This window comes from Sorex araneus, chromosome 2 (genome assembly GCF_027595985.1).
Source record: "Sorex araneus isolate mSorAra2 chromosome 2, mSorAra2.pri, whole genome shotgun sequence".
Lineage (NCBI taxonomy): Eukaryota > Metazoa > Chordata > Mammalia > Eulipotyphla > Soricidae > Sorex > Sorex araneus.
In genome coordinates this window covers 146343175-146361188 of record NC_073303.1, presented here as the reverse complement: position 1 = coordinate 146361188, position 18014 = coordinate 146343175, and the positions used below count along the sequence as shown (strand labels likewise).

The window sequence follows — 18014 nt, the reverse complement described above, 5'->3', positions numbered from 1 at the left end:
GGGGTCTTTCTCATCCTACTTTTTCATTACATGTTGCCTTTGAAGCACTGAGACTTTGCGAGTAGTACAGTTCAGGGATCTGCTACCAGGCAGGCCCCCGGGGATGTGGCAGTGCGGGGCTCCTGTCTTGCATGTGTGACACCGAGTGTGATTTTAGTTCCGCCAGCCCGGACTCCGAAGCCAACTTCCCAACCCCGCAGTGCACCCTGGCAGGAGCAGCAGCAGCAGTAAAGGGAAGGGATGTGTGTGTTTGTGTGTGTGTTGGAGGAGGGGGGGTGCAAAGATCACAGCAAAAAAGCAGTGTTGCATGCAGGGTTGATCCCTGGCCTCCATGGTCCACTGAACACAGGCAGGAGTGACCCCTGAGCACACAGAGTGACTTTACATTTTTTTAAAAGAGGAGAGAAGATGAAGAAGGAGGAGGAGGAGGAGGAGGAGGAGGAGGAGGAGGAGGAGGAGGAGGAGGAGGAGGAGGAGGAGGTGGAGAAAGACAAGGGGAGGGGGAGGGAAAGGAGGGAGGGAAAGGGGGAGGGGAAGAGGAAGGGAGGTGAAGGGGGATGAGGAAGATGGAGAAGTGGAGGAGGGGTTAAGGGAAGGGGAGAAAAAGGGGGAGAAGGAGGAGGGAAGGGGGACAGAGAGGAGGAGGAAGAAGAGGAGAAAGAGGAAGAAGAAGAGGTTAAGTTTTCAGGAGAACTCATGCATAGTTATAAGAGAATGGAGGACCCTTACAGTCGAGGAACACACAGAGGACATGCATCACAGTCTAGAGAATGAGGAGAAACGTCCCTGGTGTTATTTCAGCATGGTAATGAGCACAAAGGTGAGTGTAGGTCACAGAGAGCTCCTTCCACTGTCTCTACTGACCAGCCCTGTCAAACCAGGAATCTTATCAGCACAAAAATATTTGCAAGGTTCTATTTTGGTCTAGTCAGTGCCAAAAGAATGTAACTCAGTGACTTCTCACAACATCCAAACTATAGGCCCCAGGCCAGTCTCTTTTTGTTATTTTGTTTTGTTTTTGGTATTTGAGTCATACTCAGCATACTCAGGGCTTACTCCTAGCTCTGAGATCAGAGATCACTCCTGGTGGGCTCAGGGGATCATATGCAGTGCCAGGAATTGAACTTAGGTTGGCCGTGGCCAAAGCAAGTGCCCTACCTTCTTACTATCTCTCCTGCCCCATCTCTTTGCTTCCTTAATGCAAGAGAATCTGCATTCTGGAGAAGGAAATGGGTTTTGGTTATTTGATTAGGAGTGAAGTGAGGTAAGAGTGTGTGTGTGTGTGTGTGTGTGTGTGTGTGTGTGTGTGTGTGTGTGTGTGTGTGTGTGTGTGTGTGTGTGTGTGTGGTTACTATAGCACATTGGAGAAAATATGGCAACAGATTGCAACAGAGCTTAAGATGAGATTTCTTTCTGGGAGGATCAGGAGAAGGCTCCCTGGCAGAAGCAACTTGCCTTGCAAGAACAGGGTCATGAATTCGATCCTGGTATTGGCCACATACATATATATTTAATCTGTGGTCCCTTATGAAACATTTGAAAACAAATTGCTGTAATAGAATGATGCTTCACTCTTAAATATTTGAGCACAAGGTTGCTAATAGATTTAGCCACAAAATATTGCTCACATATAAATGTCAGTAAATTAACTCACAAAACATTAATTATTCTCTAAAAGCAACTCATACACATTGCACTCAATCTTCCTCAGATCTTTCTGAGATTCTTCTTCCTCAGATTGCACTCAATCTTTCTTGCTCTAGAAAGTTTTTTTTTGGGTCACACCCAGTGTTGTTCAGGGGTTACTCCTGGCTCTTCGCTCAAGAATTACTCCTGGGGGTGCTCGGGGGACCATATGGGATGCCAGGGCATTAAACCCAGGTCGGCAGTGTGCAAGGCAAACGCCCTCCCGCTGTGCTATCACTCCAGCTCCTAGAATGTTTTCTATAGCTGTTTCTTTTTCTTAGGAGTAGGGAAGAATCTCTAACACTCAGAATTTTAGCCCCACAACTTCCACCCCTTCCTAAAAAGAGCCGCGTGTCATGCACAAAGTATTAGCACATGGTAAAGTGGGGGAGGCGGCTTGGGTGGGGCACGGGTGTGTTTGACCAGTGATTTGCTTTTATAAACCTTCTCATGGTGGGCCCGGAGGTTTGAGGTTTGGAGGTAAGTAACTTCAGAGGTTTCATCCTGATCCCTTGTAAAGATCGTGCTCCAGGATGTCGACAGAAACAAAAGGTCTCAATAAAAGCTAGACAAAGGGTTTATTAGCTGACCATGGAGCTCTCCAACCTGGCAACAGTTCTGGGCAGATTTTATTTAGAGAGAAGCGTCCCAACTCCAGCAAACACCAGTGTCGTTTATATATACCTTGTTATACAACGGAATATTTGTGCCAAGAAAAAAAAAGTTATTTCTGGAAAAGGGCTTCTGGCTTTCATTGATGGGGTTTAGCCTTTTGTTACTCTAAACTCTATTAACTTCAAAACATGTCCACATGTCCACATGCCAACATTTTAGAGGTAACAGTCCTAACGTCTAAAGAATGTGTCCCTGAAACCTGTGGGCCATCATTTCTCCCTCATTAGGGGGTTTTTATGGGGCCCGGTCCACGTTGCTGCTGGTTTACTGCCTGACTGCGGCGTGGAACAGGGAGAACCTGTTTCGGGCTGGAAGTCTCCGTTGGGGCTTTGCCTTGGAAGCCTGCTCGGATGCGAGAAGTGGGTCCCCTGGATCCGTGCTTGCTCTCCAGGCTTCCAAATCCACGGCCTCCCCACCCCCCTGCCCCCTGCAACCCTCCCCCAACCCCGCCCCCCGCGCTCAGGCCCGCAGGAGCCCGCGGCGGCCGGCAGAGGGCGCAGGCGGGGCGCGGGGCAGCGGGGTCGCGCCGGCCGGGCCGCCCCCTCCCCCGGCGGGGCGCGCGTGCGCCGTCCCCCAGGAACCGCTGCAGCCGCGATGGACCAGGGCGAGCTGTCCGTCCGCCAGGTAAGCGGGAGACCATATGGGCCGGGGGGGCCCTGCCCAGGCTGCCTCGTACTTGGAACCAGTCCTGAAGTTGCCCCTGCCTTTATTCTCGGTGCTCCCTGGAGCAGCCCGGCAAGCCCTTCCCCGTTGGGCGTTTGGTCCCCAGATGTCCCTCTGGTCCAGGTGTCAGCTACACAGTCCCCCCCCCGCCCGCCCCCTCTTCCTTTCCCTTAGCCCACAGCCCTTGATGAAAGCCCCCCCCACCACCACCACCCCCGGACTGAATTCGAGTTATTGGAGATCACAGATCACGATGCTCCCCACCAAGTTTGGCGGCTCCAACTACCCTGATGGGTTGCACGCGCCCCCCCCCCCCCGCCCCTATCGACCCTTGCAGCTTCTTGGAGGCCACCCGGAGCTTCTCTGCAGGCGTCCCTGCCGGGCTGGCCACCCTCGGCGGCGGGGGGTGGGGAGCGGGGGGCGGTGTGTGCGTGTTTCCCTTTCCCAGGAGTGGAGCCCGTGCCGGGTGCCTTCGCACGGAGCAGCGAGCCCGAGTTTCTAGAGCCCAGAGGCGCTCACGAGCTGCCGAGGGCAGCGCACCCACCCAAGGCCACACTGAAAATACGGACTGTGCACGCCCCGGCTGCTGACCAGGTCCAGACTTCTGGCCTTATCCTCTTAAACAATGCGGTCTAACAAACTCCCTCTCCCCCTTTTTTTGGAGAGGGTCAGAAGGTTATAGACAATTTTATTTTTCTTTGTGGGGTCACACCCGGCTATGCTTACGTTTTACTCGTTTTACTCCTGGCTCTGCGCTCAGGAGTTACTTCTGGCGGTGCGCGGGAGACCATATGGGATGCTGGGAATCGAACCCGGGTCGATCACGTGCAAGGCAAATGCCCTACCCGCTGTGCTATCGCTCCAGCCCCTGTTATAGACAATTTATGGAATGTTATAGGTAGCAAAACCCTAGATGCCTTGAAAAGAACCTGCCAATAGGGGCTGGAGAGGTAGAACAGGGTTAAGGCGCTTGCTTGCCTGATTTCATGCCCGGCACCATATGGTTCCCTCTTCCCGACCCAACACACCCACCGGACAGCCAGGAGCAGCCCCTGAGTGCCTCTGCCTGTGAGCAAAAACCCTGCTCCCCCAAGTAAAAAAAAATAAATAAAAGAGGCTGCTAGGAAAGGCTAGTGAAAAATTGTGTGCATGCATGCTCGTGTGCTCGAGGAAAGAGCGCTGGGGTGAGTGTCGATTAAATTTAAATTTTAACCAATTTTAGAGTGTTTCTGGGAAGGGGATCCCAGTCACAGTGTGCTGATTTGCCTGTAGCTGCATAAATGAGCTTATGTGACATCTGCAAATGGGGATTGTATTGCCTACAGAATCCCCGAAGTCCTGATGCAGAGATTCAGTGCTATAACTTTTGCCTTGTATGTGTGAGGCCCTGGGTTTGATTCGTGGCACTGCAAAAATAAAGGGAAAATGTTGTGTTTGTTTAAATGTTGTGAGTGCACAAAAATAATAATAATAATAAATTAAAAAATAACTGTTGTGAATGCTGAGAGGGCTAACAACTGTTTTAAAACATTGTCAAGGGGCTGGAGCAATGGCACAGCAGGTGGGGCATTTGCCTTGCACGCTGTTGACCTGGTTTTGATTCCTAGCATCCCATATGGCCCCCAGAGCACTGCCAGGGATAATTTCCGAGTGCAGAGCCAGGAGTAACCCTCTTTGCAAAAAGGAAAAAAAAAAAGCATTGTCAAGGATGGGGTGGGTCTTGATTTACCAAAAAATTTTCAGGAATCTAACCCAGGTTGCAGGCCTTACATGTGTGGGGCCATGGCCTTGCCTGCTTTGGTAAAGTCCTCTCTGAGCGTTTCTGTATCCCGAGTGTGTCCATAGAGTGTCCTCAGAGTAGGGACAGAGCCACGCACCTGGAGAGAACGGGACACAGTAAAGCACTTGAATATAAAGGTCATCTGTGATCTCACCAAGGAAAAGTCCAGGTGTCCCTCTGGAGATTGGCAGAGGTTGTTGAGAGAAGCAACCAACAGACATATTGATCTAATCACTGTTATCTTATCACTGTCACTGTCACTGTTCATCAATTTGCGCGAGTGGGCACCAGTAATGTCTCCATTGTGAGACCTGTTACTGTTTTTGGCATATCCAATATGCCACAGGGAGCTTGCCAGGCTCTGCCGTTTCGGCGGGATACTCTTCGTAGCTTGCTTGGGTCTCTAAGACAGACGGGGGAATTGAACCTGGGCCCAAATAAAAATTTTGAAGCTATCATATCTACATATCAATTTTGTTTTTTTTTTAGGGGGGTCACAGCCCGTGATGCACAGGGGTTATTCCTGGCTCTGCACTAGGAATTACTCCCGGCGGTGCTCAGGGGATCATATGGGATGCTGGGAATCAAACTCGGGTCGGCCGCGTGCAAGGCAAACGCCCTACCCGCTGTGCTATCGCTCCAGTCCCAATATCAGTCCGTTTCTGATAAATATTGGTGAGAGGTCTGGAGTGATAGTACAGCAGGGAAGGCACTTGACTGCTCACAGCTGACTTGGGTTCGATCCCCGGCCTCTCCGTGAGTGATTCCTGAGTGTAGAGCTAGGAGTAACCCCTGAACATCGTGGGTGTGGCACCAAAACCCAAACAAACAGAAATCCCAAAAAACCACCACCCTCTTTCAAGCCAAAACATACTGGTGAGAGTCAGTAATTCTGGTGGTTTTGGGTCGAGAGGGCCTTCCCCGTAGGAACCCTGTGTCAGGGACATAGCAGGCGACTCTGAGACACCCACCCTGCACCCAAGCTTAGCAGGTTCAGTTGGACTCGGAAATAGAGAAGCAGCCAGGAAGAATCACTCTGACTGACTAGTTTTATATCATAATTGAGTTTTTGGAACACCAATTCTATTTGATTTTTTTTCTTTCCTTTTTTTTGAACCACACCTAATGCTGGTCAGGGTCTGCTCCCAGTTCGTTGTTTGGGGGTCACTCCAGTGGTCCACACTATTGAACCCACTGGTGCAGAAATCAAATCTGCAACTCCCGATTTCAAGCATATGCACTGGTGTGGGGAGCCGTGGACGAGAAGTCTTAGGCCCCTCTCCCCCACAGCTTGTGAGCTCTGCATGACCTCCGCCTGCCTCAATAGAGGGACTGAAAACAGACGTTCACGAGCCCCCGCTAACAGGATATCGAGCCACAATGAAAACAGTTAGGGCTGACAGCTCTGTTCCTGCTCTCACTCTGATCAAATTGTCAAGGATGTGTAAGTTAATGATTATACGCACAAGCCCCCTATCTTCACTGCCCATTTGCTGTGTACGTTGTGTACGTGACCTACGAGTTTCTCAATTCCCCTGCAAAGTATATAAGCATCAACTCTGCCTTGAATAAACGCTCTAGACCCTCACGAGTCTTGAGTCATTCCTTAACCCTTTCACCTTTACAGGTCCCTCAGGAGAGACTTTCACCCACACCGTCGGACTGCCCCGGCTGCAGAGAGAGAAGCTGCTGGTCAGTTCTCTGTCTCTCTGCCGCAGGGAAACACAGCCCGACACACTGGCCCTCCGAGCTCTCCACCCAGTCCTGTAGTAAACCTGTTTTATTTATTTATTTATTTATTTAATTTATTTATTTTTGCCTTTTGGGTCACACCCGGCAATGCTCAGAGGTTACTCCTGGCTCATGCACTCAGGAATCACTCCTGGCAGTGCTCAGGGGACCATATGGGATGTTGGAAATCGAACCTGGGTCGGCCGCATGCAAGGCAAATGCCCTACCTGCTGTGCTATCATTCCAGCCCCAACCTGTTTTATTTATTTATTTATTTATTTTTTTGGTTTTTGGGTCACACCCGGCGATGCACAGGGGTTACTCCTGGCTCTTCACTCAGGAATTACCCCTGGCGTTGCTCAGGGGACCATATGGGATGCTGGGATTAGAACCCCGGTCGGCCGCGTGCAAGGCAAACGCCCTACCCGCTGTGCTATCGCTCCAGCCCCAACCAACCTGTTTTATTTTACAACGAACCTATTCATTATTTAATGAGCAGTTGGAAGGTGGTGGTGCATGGGTTCCCACTCTTAAAAAAAAAAAAAGCAGTTTGTAAGCTTAAAAGAATTGATTTATTTAAATTTACTCCTCTTTAGGTCAAAGTGTCCATCCCGCTACAGGCTATTTGATATTTATTATTTAAAAAACTTTATTTCATTGTATTTTGGGTAACATGGTTACACTAGTGCTCATGTTTATGCTTTGCTATACCAAGTTACTGTGCCTTTACAACCAATAAAATCCCAAAGATCCGGGGTTGGAGTGATAGCACAGCAGGTAGGGCGTTTGCCTTGCATGCGGCCGACCCGGGTTCTAATCCCAGCATCCCATATGGTCCCCTGAGCACCGGCAGGGGTAATTCCTGAGTTAAGAGCCAGGAGTAATCCCTATGCATCGCCGGGTGTGACCTAAAAACCAAAAAAAAAAAAAAAAATCCCAAAGATCCATCGCCACTCTCCTCATGCACCTCTAGTCCACACTTTCTTTCTTTTTAAAATATTAGTTTGAGGGGCCGGAGCGATAGCACAGCGGGTAGGGCGTTCGCCTTGCATGCGGCCGACCCGGGTTCGATCCCTGGCATCCCATATGGTCCCCCAAGCACCGCCAGGAGTAATTCCTGAGTGCAAAGCCAGGAGTAACCCCTGAGCATCGCTGGGTGTGACCCAAAAAGCAAAAATAAAATAAAATAAAATAAAATAAAATATTAGTTTGATAAAGTTGTTCACAATAATTTATTACACTCAATATTCCAACACCAGTCCCACCACCATTATACCTCCCCACCACAATTATTTCAAATTTTCCCACCACCACCCAAGTTTACCCCCAGGGTTGATCCTAAATAATTTATTTTTTATTGCTTGTTATGAATAATCTGCTAAAAATGATCCAAAAAGATTTCCTTAGAGGAAAATATGTGAAAATTGTATCTCACCTTGAAGCCATTAAGCCCTTGTATAAGAGATTACTAACATGTTGTTACAGGTAGAGCCTTGTGTGCTAATGTATATTTTTTGATCAAGATTGATTACCTTCTGCTTTACACCCCATCAAATGTGGTGTGCTACTCTTGGTACATCGGTGGCATAAGGTATGGGATGTCGCTCCAGGAATTCTAGAATTTTAAATAGGGTGATAGAGCTGGAGTTAAAATTTTAACTGGATGGCGACTTTGGGGTCCAGAGGCCTCTCTGCAACTCTGCAACTTGTTGATCTTTTCTGAGATTTATTTGCGAGTCTCTAGATCATGGCCATTAGTGAGCTTATATGGTGCCAGGGGGAAATTCGTGGGCGTGACCGCCAGGCCCCCTGAAGAACAGGAAGACTGTGAGGGGGGAGGTTGCCCATTCCTGACTCCGTAGTCTACCACTGTCTTTTCCAACCCTCTTCCTCTGCTACTTGGCAACTTCAGTTCTATAATCCAGGGTCAAAGATTTGTTATCATTCCTTATACTCTTTGTCATTTTTTATATTCTTTATCATTCATTCTTTATATGGCACATATGAGTGGCATAACTCCCTGTTTGTCCTTTTCTCTCTAATTTCTTTTGTTAGCATGATACCTGCTAGTGCCATGTGGTAATAAGAGGCAAGATTTCGTCTCTCCAATAGTATCCTGGTGTGCACTATACCATAACTTCTTTTTTCATCTGCCATTGGACATTTGGGTTGTTTTCACATCCTGGCTATTATACTTAATGTTTCAGTGAACTTAGGTGTGCCTATGTCTTTTTGATTGACCATTTTGTACTCTTGGGGGAAGTCCTAAGAAGCAGAATTTCTGGCAAGTATGACAGCTCTATTTTTGATTTCTTCAGAAATCTCCATATTGTTTTCCATAAAGGCTGAATCAGATGACATTCCCACCAGCAGTGAATAAAGGTTTCTTTTACTTTTTTTTTTTTTCACTGCATCCCTGCCAATAAAGGCTGTTTTCAGACTTTTTGATATATGATATTCTCTCTGGTGTGAGGTAGTTCCTCATTATTATGATTTGCATTTCCTCAATAATCAATGTTGGTAAACCCTTGTTTTATATGCCTCCAGGCCGTCCTTATACCTTTTTCAGGGAAGTGTCTGTATATTTTCTCGCCCCACTTTTAATTTAATTTTTAAATTATAAAATTTTATTTTCCCCTTACATTTTATATCGACACTGTGGTTAAGGAAGTTGTAAAAATATGGAACGCCTCACGAATCTGTGTGTCTTCCTTGTGCGGCAGCCATGCTAATCTCTATCGTTCCAATTTTAGTAGTATGTGCTGCCCAAGCAAGCACTCTCCCCAATTTTTAAAGTGGATTTATTGGTTTTCTTGTTGTTGAGCTTTGTGAATTCTTTATGTATCTTAGATATTAGACCTTTATCTGTTGTATGGAGTGCAAATATTTTCGCCCATGTGTTTTTATTTTAGCTTGAATCTCTTTCATTGTGCAAAAAGTTTTCTGTTTGATGTAGTTTACTTAGTTTATTTTTGTTTTTATTATCTTTGCCAATGGAGTCAGATCATTGAAGACAGCTCTGAGCTTCATATGACATAATATTTTAGGTCAGTGTGTTCCAAAACACAGAGAATTTAGAAAAGGCAAGAGTTGCCGTGTTTAAGGTAAAGCTTACCAGTTTGTTGACTATTTTATGTTATGTAATTATCTAAAATTATAGGGGCTACCTTGGTTCAGTGTCATGGGGTTTCCCTGGATAAAAGTTGTTTGAGCCAGTATTCATTAAGGCCTTCAAGGTTTGCCATTAGATGAATTTCAGCATTTATTTGAAGTTAATCTAAAACCTATGCTGTTGGGGTACAGCCTTTTGTTTATGAAATTATTTCAATAATTTAATGACTATCTTAATAATAATTAAAACAGTCTTATTGTTTTGGATTTCCAACACCATCAAATTGTGAATTTCTTTTTCATTTTTTTCTTTCTCCCTATATCCAGCTTTGTTTATTTCTTCATTTTTCTTTTTCGTTTCAGTGATTAGTGAATATACTTCTGGTAGAGGGCATTCTCTTTAGTGCTTAGGGGTCACTCCTGGCAGTGCTCAGGGGACCATATGTGGGATCGACCCAGTCTGCTGCAAGCAAGGGACTGGAGCGACAGCACAGCGGGTAGGGCGTTTGCCTGGCTCGGGGCCAACCCGGGTTCTATTCCTCCGTTCCTCTTGGAGAGCCCAGCAAGCTACTTGTGGGATATTCAATATGCCAAAAATAGTAGCAACAAGTCTCACAATGGAGACGTTACTGGTGCCCGCTCGAGCAAATCGATGAACAACTGGACGACAGTGCTACAGTGCTGCAAGCACAGCAAGCAGTCCTACTGCTGTCTTCTCTCTCCAGGCCCCTTTACTCTTTTTTTTTAAAATTTATTTTATTGAATCACCAAGTGGAAAGTTACAAAGTTCTCAGGCTTATATCTCAGTTACACAATGCTCAAACACCCATCCCTTCACCAGTGCCCCTATTCCACCACCAATAAAAACAAAAACAAAAGCAAAAACAAAACAAACAAAAAAAAACCAGTATACATCCCACCCCTCACCCCCCAACCCACCCCGTACGTGAGTGATAATTTCACTTCCTTTTCTCTTTACCTTGATTACATTCCAGATTTCAACACATAACTCACTATTGTTGTTAGAGTTTCAAAACAGACTCACTATTTTTGTTGGAATTTATCCCCTAAGAATACAGCTCTATTAACAGGGAAATATTTGATAATAAGTTTTCCACTGATGAAAATGAAGAGATAAAATGTCGCGCGGCCGTGGTAGCGGCCGTGCGGTTTACAATTTCTGTATTATAGTAATTAAGTCCGCGAAGATTTAAGTTTGAAAATGAATCATTTCCCTTCCTGGAACAGCATGCAGCCAAAGTTAGTTCACAGTCTCCATACATGGGTGCAAGCACTTGCTGGAACCCCAATTCCTAAAGCTGTCTCTGGTTCCCGCTCGTTCCACATCCACCGGCTCTGCAGAGGCATGGGCACCCGGGCCGAAAACCCGGCCGGCCAGAGCCGAGCACCGGCCCCGGCTGGGGCTGCCCCGGTATCCCGCCCCCTTTACTCTTTTGTATTTACAAATTTCCTTTCCAGAAAGCCTCAAATTAATTATAATTAGGATTATGTGCTTTCCCCAGGCAATGGTTACTTCACAGAGTTGGAGAACTGCGGGCTTCAAATGCCCTTTAATCGCCCCTTCGCTGTGTCGTGTGGATCCATGGGCGCTTTTCCACGTAATCCTCGGGATCAAGATTTTAGTTCAAGCAGAGGCTTAGGGTCTGGAGGAACAGCTCAAGGGCCGGTGCGCATGCCTGGCGTGTAGGCGTCCTTACTTTGAGCCCCACTGCTGCGGGGCCCCCCAGGCACTTCCGGCGCCTGGCACTGTGGTACCCGTTGAAAGATGAAACTCTCCTGGAGGGGCCCCTAGTCCCTGAGCCTGCTGTGGGTCCACTCTCTGCAGAAACGCCCTCAAAACCAGGGCATAGGCAGGAGCCACAGGTTTTTTTTTTTTACTTTATAATTTTTTTTTTGCTCTTTATTTGTTCACTTTATTATTATTATTGTTTTTAAATTCTTTTATTAATTCACCATGTGGAAAGTTACAAAGCGTTCAGGTTAAAGTCTCAGTTATACAATGCTCAAACACCCATCCCTTCACCAGTGCACCTATTCCACCACCAAGAATCATGATATACCTCCCCCCTTCCCCCCACCTCCCCAGCCCCCCACCCCACATGTGTAACTGGTAAATTTCACTTTACTTTCACTTTACTTTGATTACATTCAATATTTAAACAAAAAAAAATTCACTATTATTGATTTGGAGTTTCTCCCCCCTAAAGTCGATCTGCTGAAAATAAAGCATTTAGTAATTTCTTTTCCATTGCTGAGAATGAAGAGATATGAGGTCAGGAGGCCGCACTAGCAGCATAGTTTTGGATTTCTGTGTTTTAGTATTTTAGTAACTAAGTCCAGAGAAATGTCTGCCAGGAATCGCAAAATTGTAAGCTTGTACCTCTCAGCTACTTTATTTTTTTTTTTGTTGATTTATTTATTTTTTTTTGCTTTTTGGGTCACACCTGGCGATGCACAGGAGTTACTCCTGGCTGCACTCAGGAATTACCCCTGGCCGTGCTCAGGGGACCATATGGGATGCTGGGATTTGAACCCGGGTCGGCCTTGTGCAAGGCAAACGCCCTACCCGCTGTGCTATCTCTCCAGCCCTCAGCTACTTTATATTCCACATATGAGTGCGATCTTTCTATGTCTGTCTCTTTCTGACTCACGGGGGTTTTTAAGGATCCTGATGAGCGCTGTGCTGCTTGTTTCCTTTTTTTTTTGCTTTTTGGTTCACACCCGGCAATGCACAGGGGTCACTCCTGGCTCTGCACTCAGGAATTACCCCTGGTGGTGCTCAGGGGACCATATGGGATGCTGGGAACCGAACCCGGGTCGGCCCCGTGCAAGGCAAATGCCCTACTCTCTGTACTATTGCTCCAGCCCCTCCTTTTTCTTTTTTGAAATACATTTATTTTCCTTTTTGTTTGCTTTTAATTTTTTATTGAATCACTGTGAGATAGACCCATACAAAGCTGTTCATGGTTAGTTTCAGTCATACAGTGTTCCAACACCCATCCCTCCACCAGTGTACATTCCCCAGCACCGGTATTCCTAGGTTCCCTCCCAACATCCCCCCAACTCCCCTCAGCGTGCCACTACGGCAGGTACTTGTCTGTCTGTCTCTCTGTCTCTCTGTGACTGTCTGTCTGTCTGTCTCTCTGTCTCTCTTTCTCTCCTTTTGGGCATTGTGGTTTGCATTACAGATACTGAAAGATTATCATGTATGCCCTTTACCTATTTTCTTGTCTGTCATGATCATTTCCAACTAAACTTGTCGTACTGGTCCCTTCTCTACTTTACCTATCCTCCACCCTCCACACACCTGTGGTAGATTCCAACCATTGACTCTTTCCCTTTTTATTCTTTTCTGTTTTGTTTTCCTTCGGGGGCCACACCGGCAGTGCTGCTCAGGACTTACTCCTGGCTCTGTGCTCAAAGGTCACTTTTTTTTTTTTTGAGTTGAATCTCAGTGAGATGTTCTGTGCTGTCTGATTGCCCTGTACGTGCACACATGCACCTCTCCCCGCACGCCCCTTTCTCTTTTAACCCCATCTTGACTTTTTACGTGACTTTGGTCTGAATCTTGCACAGGGTATATAATATTTCCCCCGAGTTTGCCGAAGATTGGGGAATCAGTGCCTGGCGGGGATAGGAGTTATTGATTTTAATTCACTGTCAGTAACCAGTCATCGTCTGTCTGTCAGTTTCCCTACCAATGTGCAATCAGGTGGTTTGCACCTTCTTAGCCTTATAAACTTCCTTGCCTCCTGTGTGCACAGCGAGTTAGATCCCACCAGGCATTGAAATTAGTCTCCAAAGAGGCTGAACCAATTGACACTCCCAGTGCATCTTTATTTTTAAAGTGTTAGTTTATATAAGATGGTAATAATACTGTGAATGTTAGTGTTGACGCATAATGTTGCTTTAGCCCACCACCGCCAGAGTGGCCCAGATATTCCTCCACTGTTCCTTTGTCACCTCTACTGCCCTCTTCTGCTCTCCTAGCCCTCCCCCGAGTTACTGATAATCTGAACTTTGTGACCTGAGGCCAAAGGTTTGTCATCTTTCGATACTGTATATATGTATATTGTTTTTTGTTATTTTGCTATTCTTTTTTTGGGGGGAACTTTTGGGTCACATTCGGCGATGCTCAGGGGTTACTCCTGGCTCTGCACTCAGAAATTACTCCTGGCATTGCTCAGGGACCATATGGGGTTCCAGGAATCGAACCTGGTTGACTAAGTACAAGGCAAATGCCGTACCCGCTGTACTATTGCTCCAACCTATATGTAAATTATTTTGTCCCTCCATCTACCATAGAGCTAAGGTCTTTGTTTTATTCACTTTTTTTTTTTATCCCTAGTACCAATCGAATTATGTAACAAATTATGGTAGGAAATGTTCCTAGTCTGTATAATCTTATGAACTATAGAAGCAAAACCATTATTGTCTAAAAGTCTAAGCATTACCTGTGGAAAATTAACTTACATTTCCCCAAAATGAGATTTTCTTGATTAATTGACTAAAATTGTTTCATACTTGTTTCCAGGCTTTAAGTAAAGGAGATCCAAGCCTTGCCACCGAGCGACAGGAAGAGTTAGAGGAAACTCCTGGTCCAGTTGTGGATGAGAATATGGTGACAACTAAAAAACAGGGGCCAAATTTCCATAATTGGAGTAGTGACTGGAACTTTTGGGTAATATTTTTACTTCTTATATCTGTATTTTAACTGTTAATACAATTTTCTTTAATTCTATAGCAAGTCATGTGACATAAGAATATATGAATTTTTTATTAGCTTTTAGTCCCCCGCTTTTTTTTAAAATAAGTTTTTGTCTGTTGTCCCGAAGACATTTCTGACTGTACTCTCATTTGGCCGCTAGAAGGCGCTATTGTCTGGTTTTGGTGGTGTGAAATTAACCTACTCAAACTCCCCGGAAGAAGACTATCAGAAAATCAAATTCCATTGGATTGTTGTTCACTGTGTTGGCACGAGATTAACATTCAGCAGAAAGCATATTTTGAGTGTTTCTGAAAGACCAGCTATTTTACATCATTTTGATTTAAGGAAGTAGTTTTTGCACCTAAAAGATGTTTAGCAAGGTTTGAGTTGAAGCATATAATCATTACATGGTAGGTTTTTGTTTTTCACTGTTGTGGAAAAAAATGAGACTTAATCAGCTTTAGGTAAGCGGGAGGTTTTAACTTAGGAGTTTCATGTTAAGTTGCACTGTGCTCATTGGTTACATAATCGGGCTAAGCATCAGGTTCCCCTGTAAACTCAGACTTCTGTTGGGCCCGTGGTCTTTTTGTAAGAATAGTATTTCTGTTACTGTATGAATCTTAACATTTGTCATATAGTAAAGGGCTAAGTTAAAATCTAGCAATTCTTTATTATGAGTTATTTGATAGAATTCAGTATAATGTAACATAAGTAAGATTTATAGGACCTGGAAGGCATATATAATGAAAATATTAGTTTGTTAGGAAGTTGTTCTCTTAAAGACCTGGTGTATTTGGTAGCAAAATTTCTTGCGATGAACCTTATTTATTTTTGTTTATGGGGCCACATCCAGTGACCTTCCAGGAGATTCTCCTGGCAAATTGCTCAGGGTTGCTCTTATTCTTTGCTTGGAGGACCATGTGGCACAAAGGATTGGACCTGGGACTCAGGCCTGCAAAGCGTGTGCATGAGCCCTTTGAGCTATCTTTCTGGCCAGCTCTGGGACTTTTATAGCTTACGTCATAGATAGGAAGAGTTTTAACAGCTCCAGAGGCAGTCTACAGGGCTAACAATTAATACGGTTAATCAACAAATTTAGCACAAGTAATTAAAAGGGTAAAGCGAGAAAAGGAAAAAACAAGGAAATGAGAATTAGAAATAGGGGGCCAAATTGGTTCTACCCTGGCCCTGAACTGGTTTGTTCCCTGAAGTCCACCAGAAATGACCCCTGAGCACAGAGGCAAACACAAGCCTTGAGCCCACCAGGTATAGCCCAAACAAACAAGCCTTGAGCCCACCAGGTGTAGCCCAAACAAACAACAACGAAAGGAAGAAATCGGAGGCTGGGCCAGGGAGCTGGTTCACTGGGCTGACGCACACAGTTTGCTTTCAGCAGCCCTTACTTGATCCTCCATAGCACCCCTGGGACTTATTCCTCTGCTGAGCTGGGAGTAAACCTCAAGCACCCCCCGGGTTGGTCCAAAAACCAAATAAATAAACACACAGGAGTCAAGATGAAAAACAACAAGGTCTGTGTTTCAGTTTTGCTTCTCCGTGTGCAGTCTGTGGGGCTGGCAGGCTCAGCATCACCTGTCAGCGGGCCGGAAATGCAGACCCCTGCGTCCACTCCACAGGCTTGCTGCGTCTGTCTCCGTGTTCACAGGCTGTGTGACTCGAGTACACAGTGAAGTTTGAGAAATACAGGCTTGGACGGTTGAAGGTCCTTGTTGGCTTTATTAGGTCATGCCAGTTGCAAATACTTTGTTTTATGTTTTTTGTTATTTTTTAAAATGAATCACTGTGAGATACAGCTAGAGACTTACAAACTTTCATGATTAGTTTCAGTCATACAATGCTCGAGTACCCATCCCTTCACTAGTGCCCATTCTCCACCACCAATGATCTCCCTCCCACCACCCCCACCCTGTCCCCCGATCTCTCTGTGGCAGGCGCATTCCCTCTTACTCTCTTTCTTCTTGTGGATGTTTTGGTTTGATTGGAAATACTTGGTATCAAGAAAATTTTACGTGAATCAACATAGAAAAGACATGAAGACAAGCAACGTCTCAGAAGTTTTAGATTCTTTCGGAGGAACAATCAGAACTCAGAATCAAAGAAAAGCCAACAATACCTGAAAAAAAGCAACATTAATGCTCAGGTGGACCTATCTTGTAAGAAGATAATTCTTCAAGTCTTCTTTTGGAGTTTGTCATGTACTTCGGGTTTAGGTTTCATAAGTCTCATTAGGTTAGTTCCCATATTTTTGTTGAACGGAATGTTGGGGAGATGGGGATTACTTGGTGAAAACACATAGGTAGTTGCAAGAAATGATAATAGAAGTATAAAAAAAATGTACGGCAACTTGGACTCTTTAATACGGAGGCCAGAGGTCTATGCAGCTGAGCTGGCCTTGGTATAGAAGTGTAAATAGGGTAGAAATGATGAGTAGGTTGGGGCCTGAGTGATAGTACAGCAGGTAGGGCGTTTGCCTTGCACGGGGTAGACCTTGGTTTGATTCCCGGCATCCCTTATGTTCCCCCAAGCACAGACAGGAGTGATTCCTGAGTGCAGAGCCAGGGGTAACCCCTGAGCATGCTGGATGTGGCCCAAAGAGCCAAAAAAGAAAAAGAAAGAAATGATATTTAAGTTGTCTGTTAGAAGGAAGTGTGAAGGCCAGAGAAATATTACAGTGGGTAGGGCATTTGCCTTGCATGTGGCAGACCTGGCTTCCACCACTGGCATCCCATATGGTCCCCTGAGCCCTCCAGGAGTCACCCGGAGTGCAGAGCCAGGGTTAGTAATCACTTAAAATCACTGGGTGTAACCGTAAAACAAAAACCAAACAGTGTACGTTATCTGTCAGTTGTAAAAACGTTAACACACTTTTCTTTTGTTTTGGGGCCACATTGGCATTGCTCAGGGCTTACTCCTGGCTCTGTGCTCAGGGAATCACTCTTGGTAAGGCTCAGGGAACCATATGGGGTGTTGGGGATTGAACCCAGTCACATGCACCTCACCCTCTGTGCTTTCTGGGAGCACCGTTTCTCAACACTAACCAGGAGTCAAAGAGCTGGAGTCCAGCTCATCTGTGCATCCCCTCCCCCCGCAGCCCTGCCCTGGTGGACCTGGTGCTGCCTGGCTCTCGCGGCATTGCTTCATCACCCGCATCGAACTGCCCTGAATCTTACTGGGAAGGGCCCTGAGCATTGCTCAGGAACCCCCCATCAACACCCCCCCCCAAAATTGTCTGACACAAAAAGAATTTGAAAAGTCATGGATAAGATCTATTTGTGTTATCAAAAAATATATTTTGATGCTTTCCCACTAATTAAAAAAATCTGTGAAAATGAATAGAAGAAAGTCAGAATTTATCAGAGGTTTTTGTTTGTTATTTGTTTTGGCTTGAGGGCCACATCAAGCGGTCTTCAGGGGCTACTCTGCTCACGGGGCATCTCATCTCGCAGCACTGGGCCCCCCTCTTGCATGTGGTATTCTCTTCACCCTGGACCTATATCTCTGGCCCCTGAAGGTTCTTTTTCATGGGGGCTGATTTTCCTTTAGACACAATCTTTTAAATCTTGTGTTGATTAACAGATTGGCTAAGTGTCTTTCTCACTATAGAACTTGAAAGGGATGGTT

General features: G+C 45.7%; 1 protein-coding gene and 1 non-coding gene across 2 annotated transcripts in view; one reads left to right on the top strand and one right to left on the bottom strand.

Annotated features, from left to right (window-relative positions):
• The first annotated feature begins 2875 nt into the window (after positions 1-2875).
• GRAMD1C (GRAM domain containing 1C) overlaps positions 2876-18014 on the top strand; it is a 110060-nt gene continuing 94921 nt past the window's right edge. The window contains exons 1-2 of the mRNA XM_055127449.1: positions 2876-2985; positions 14202-14348. Coding sequence (XP_054983424.1) covers positions 2956-2985; positions 14202-14348 — 177 coding nt within the window. The 5' untranslated portion in view covers positions 2876-2955. The remainder of the gene's footprint in view (positions 2986-14201; positions 14349-18014) is intronic.
• LOC129402880 (U6 spliceosomal RNA) lies at positions 9211-9313 on the bottom strand. Its single transcript, XR_008628910.1, has one exon. It is a non-coding gene; the product is annotated as a U6 spliceosomal RNA (small nuclear RNA).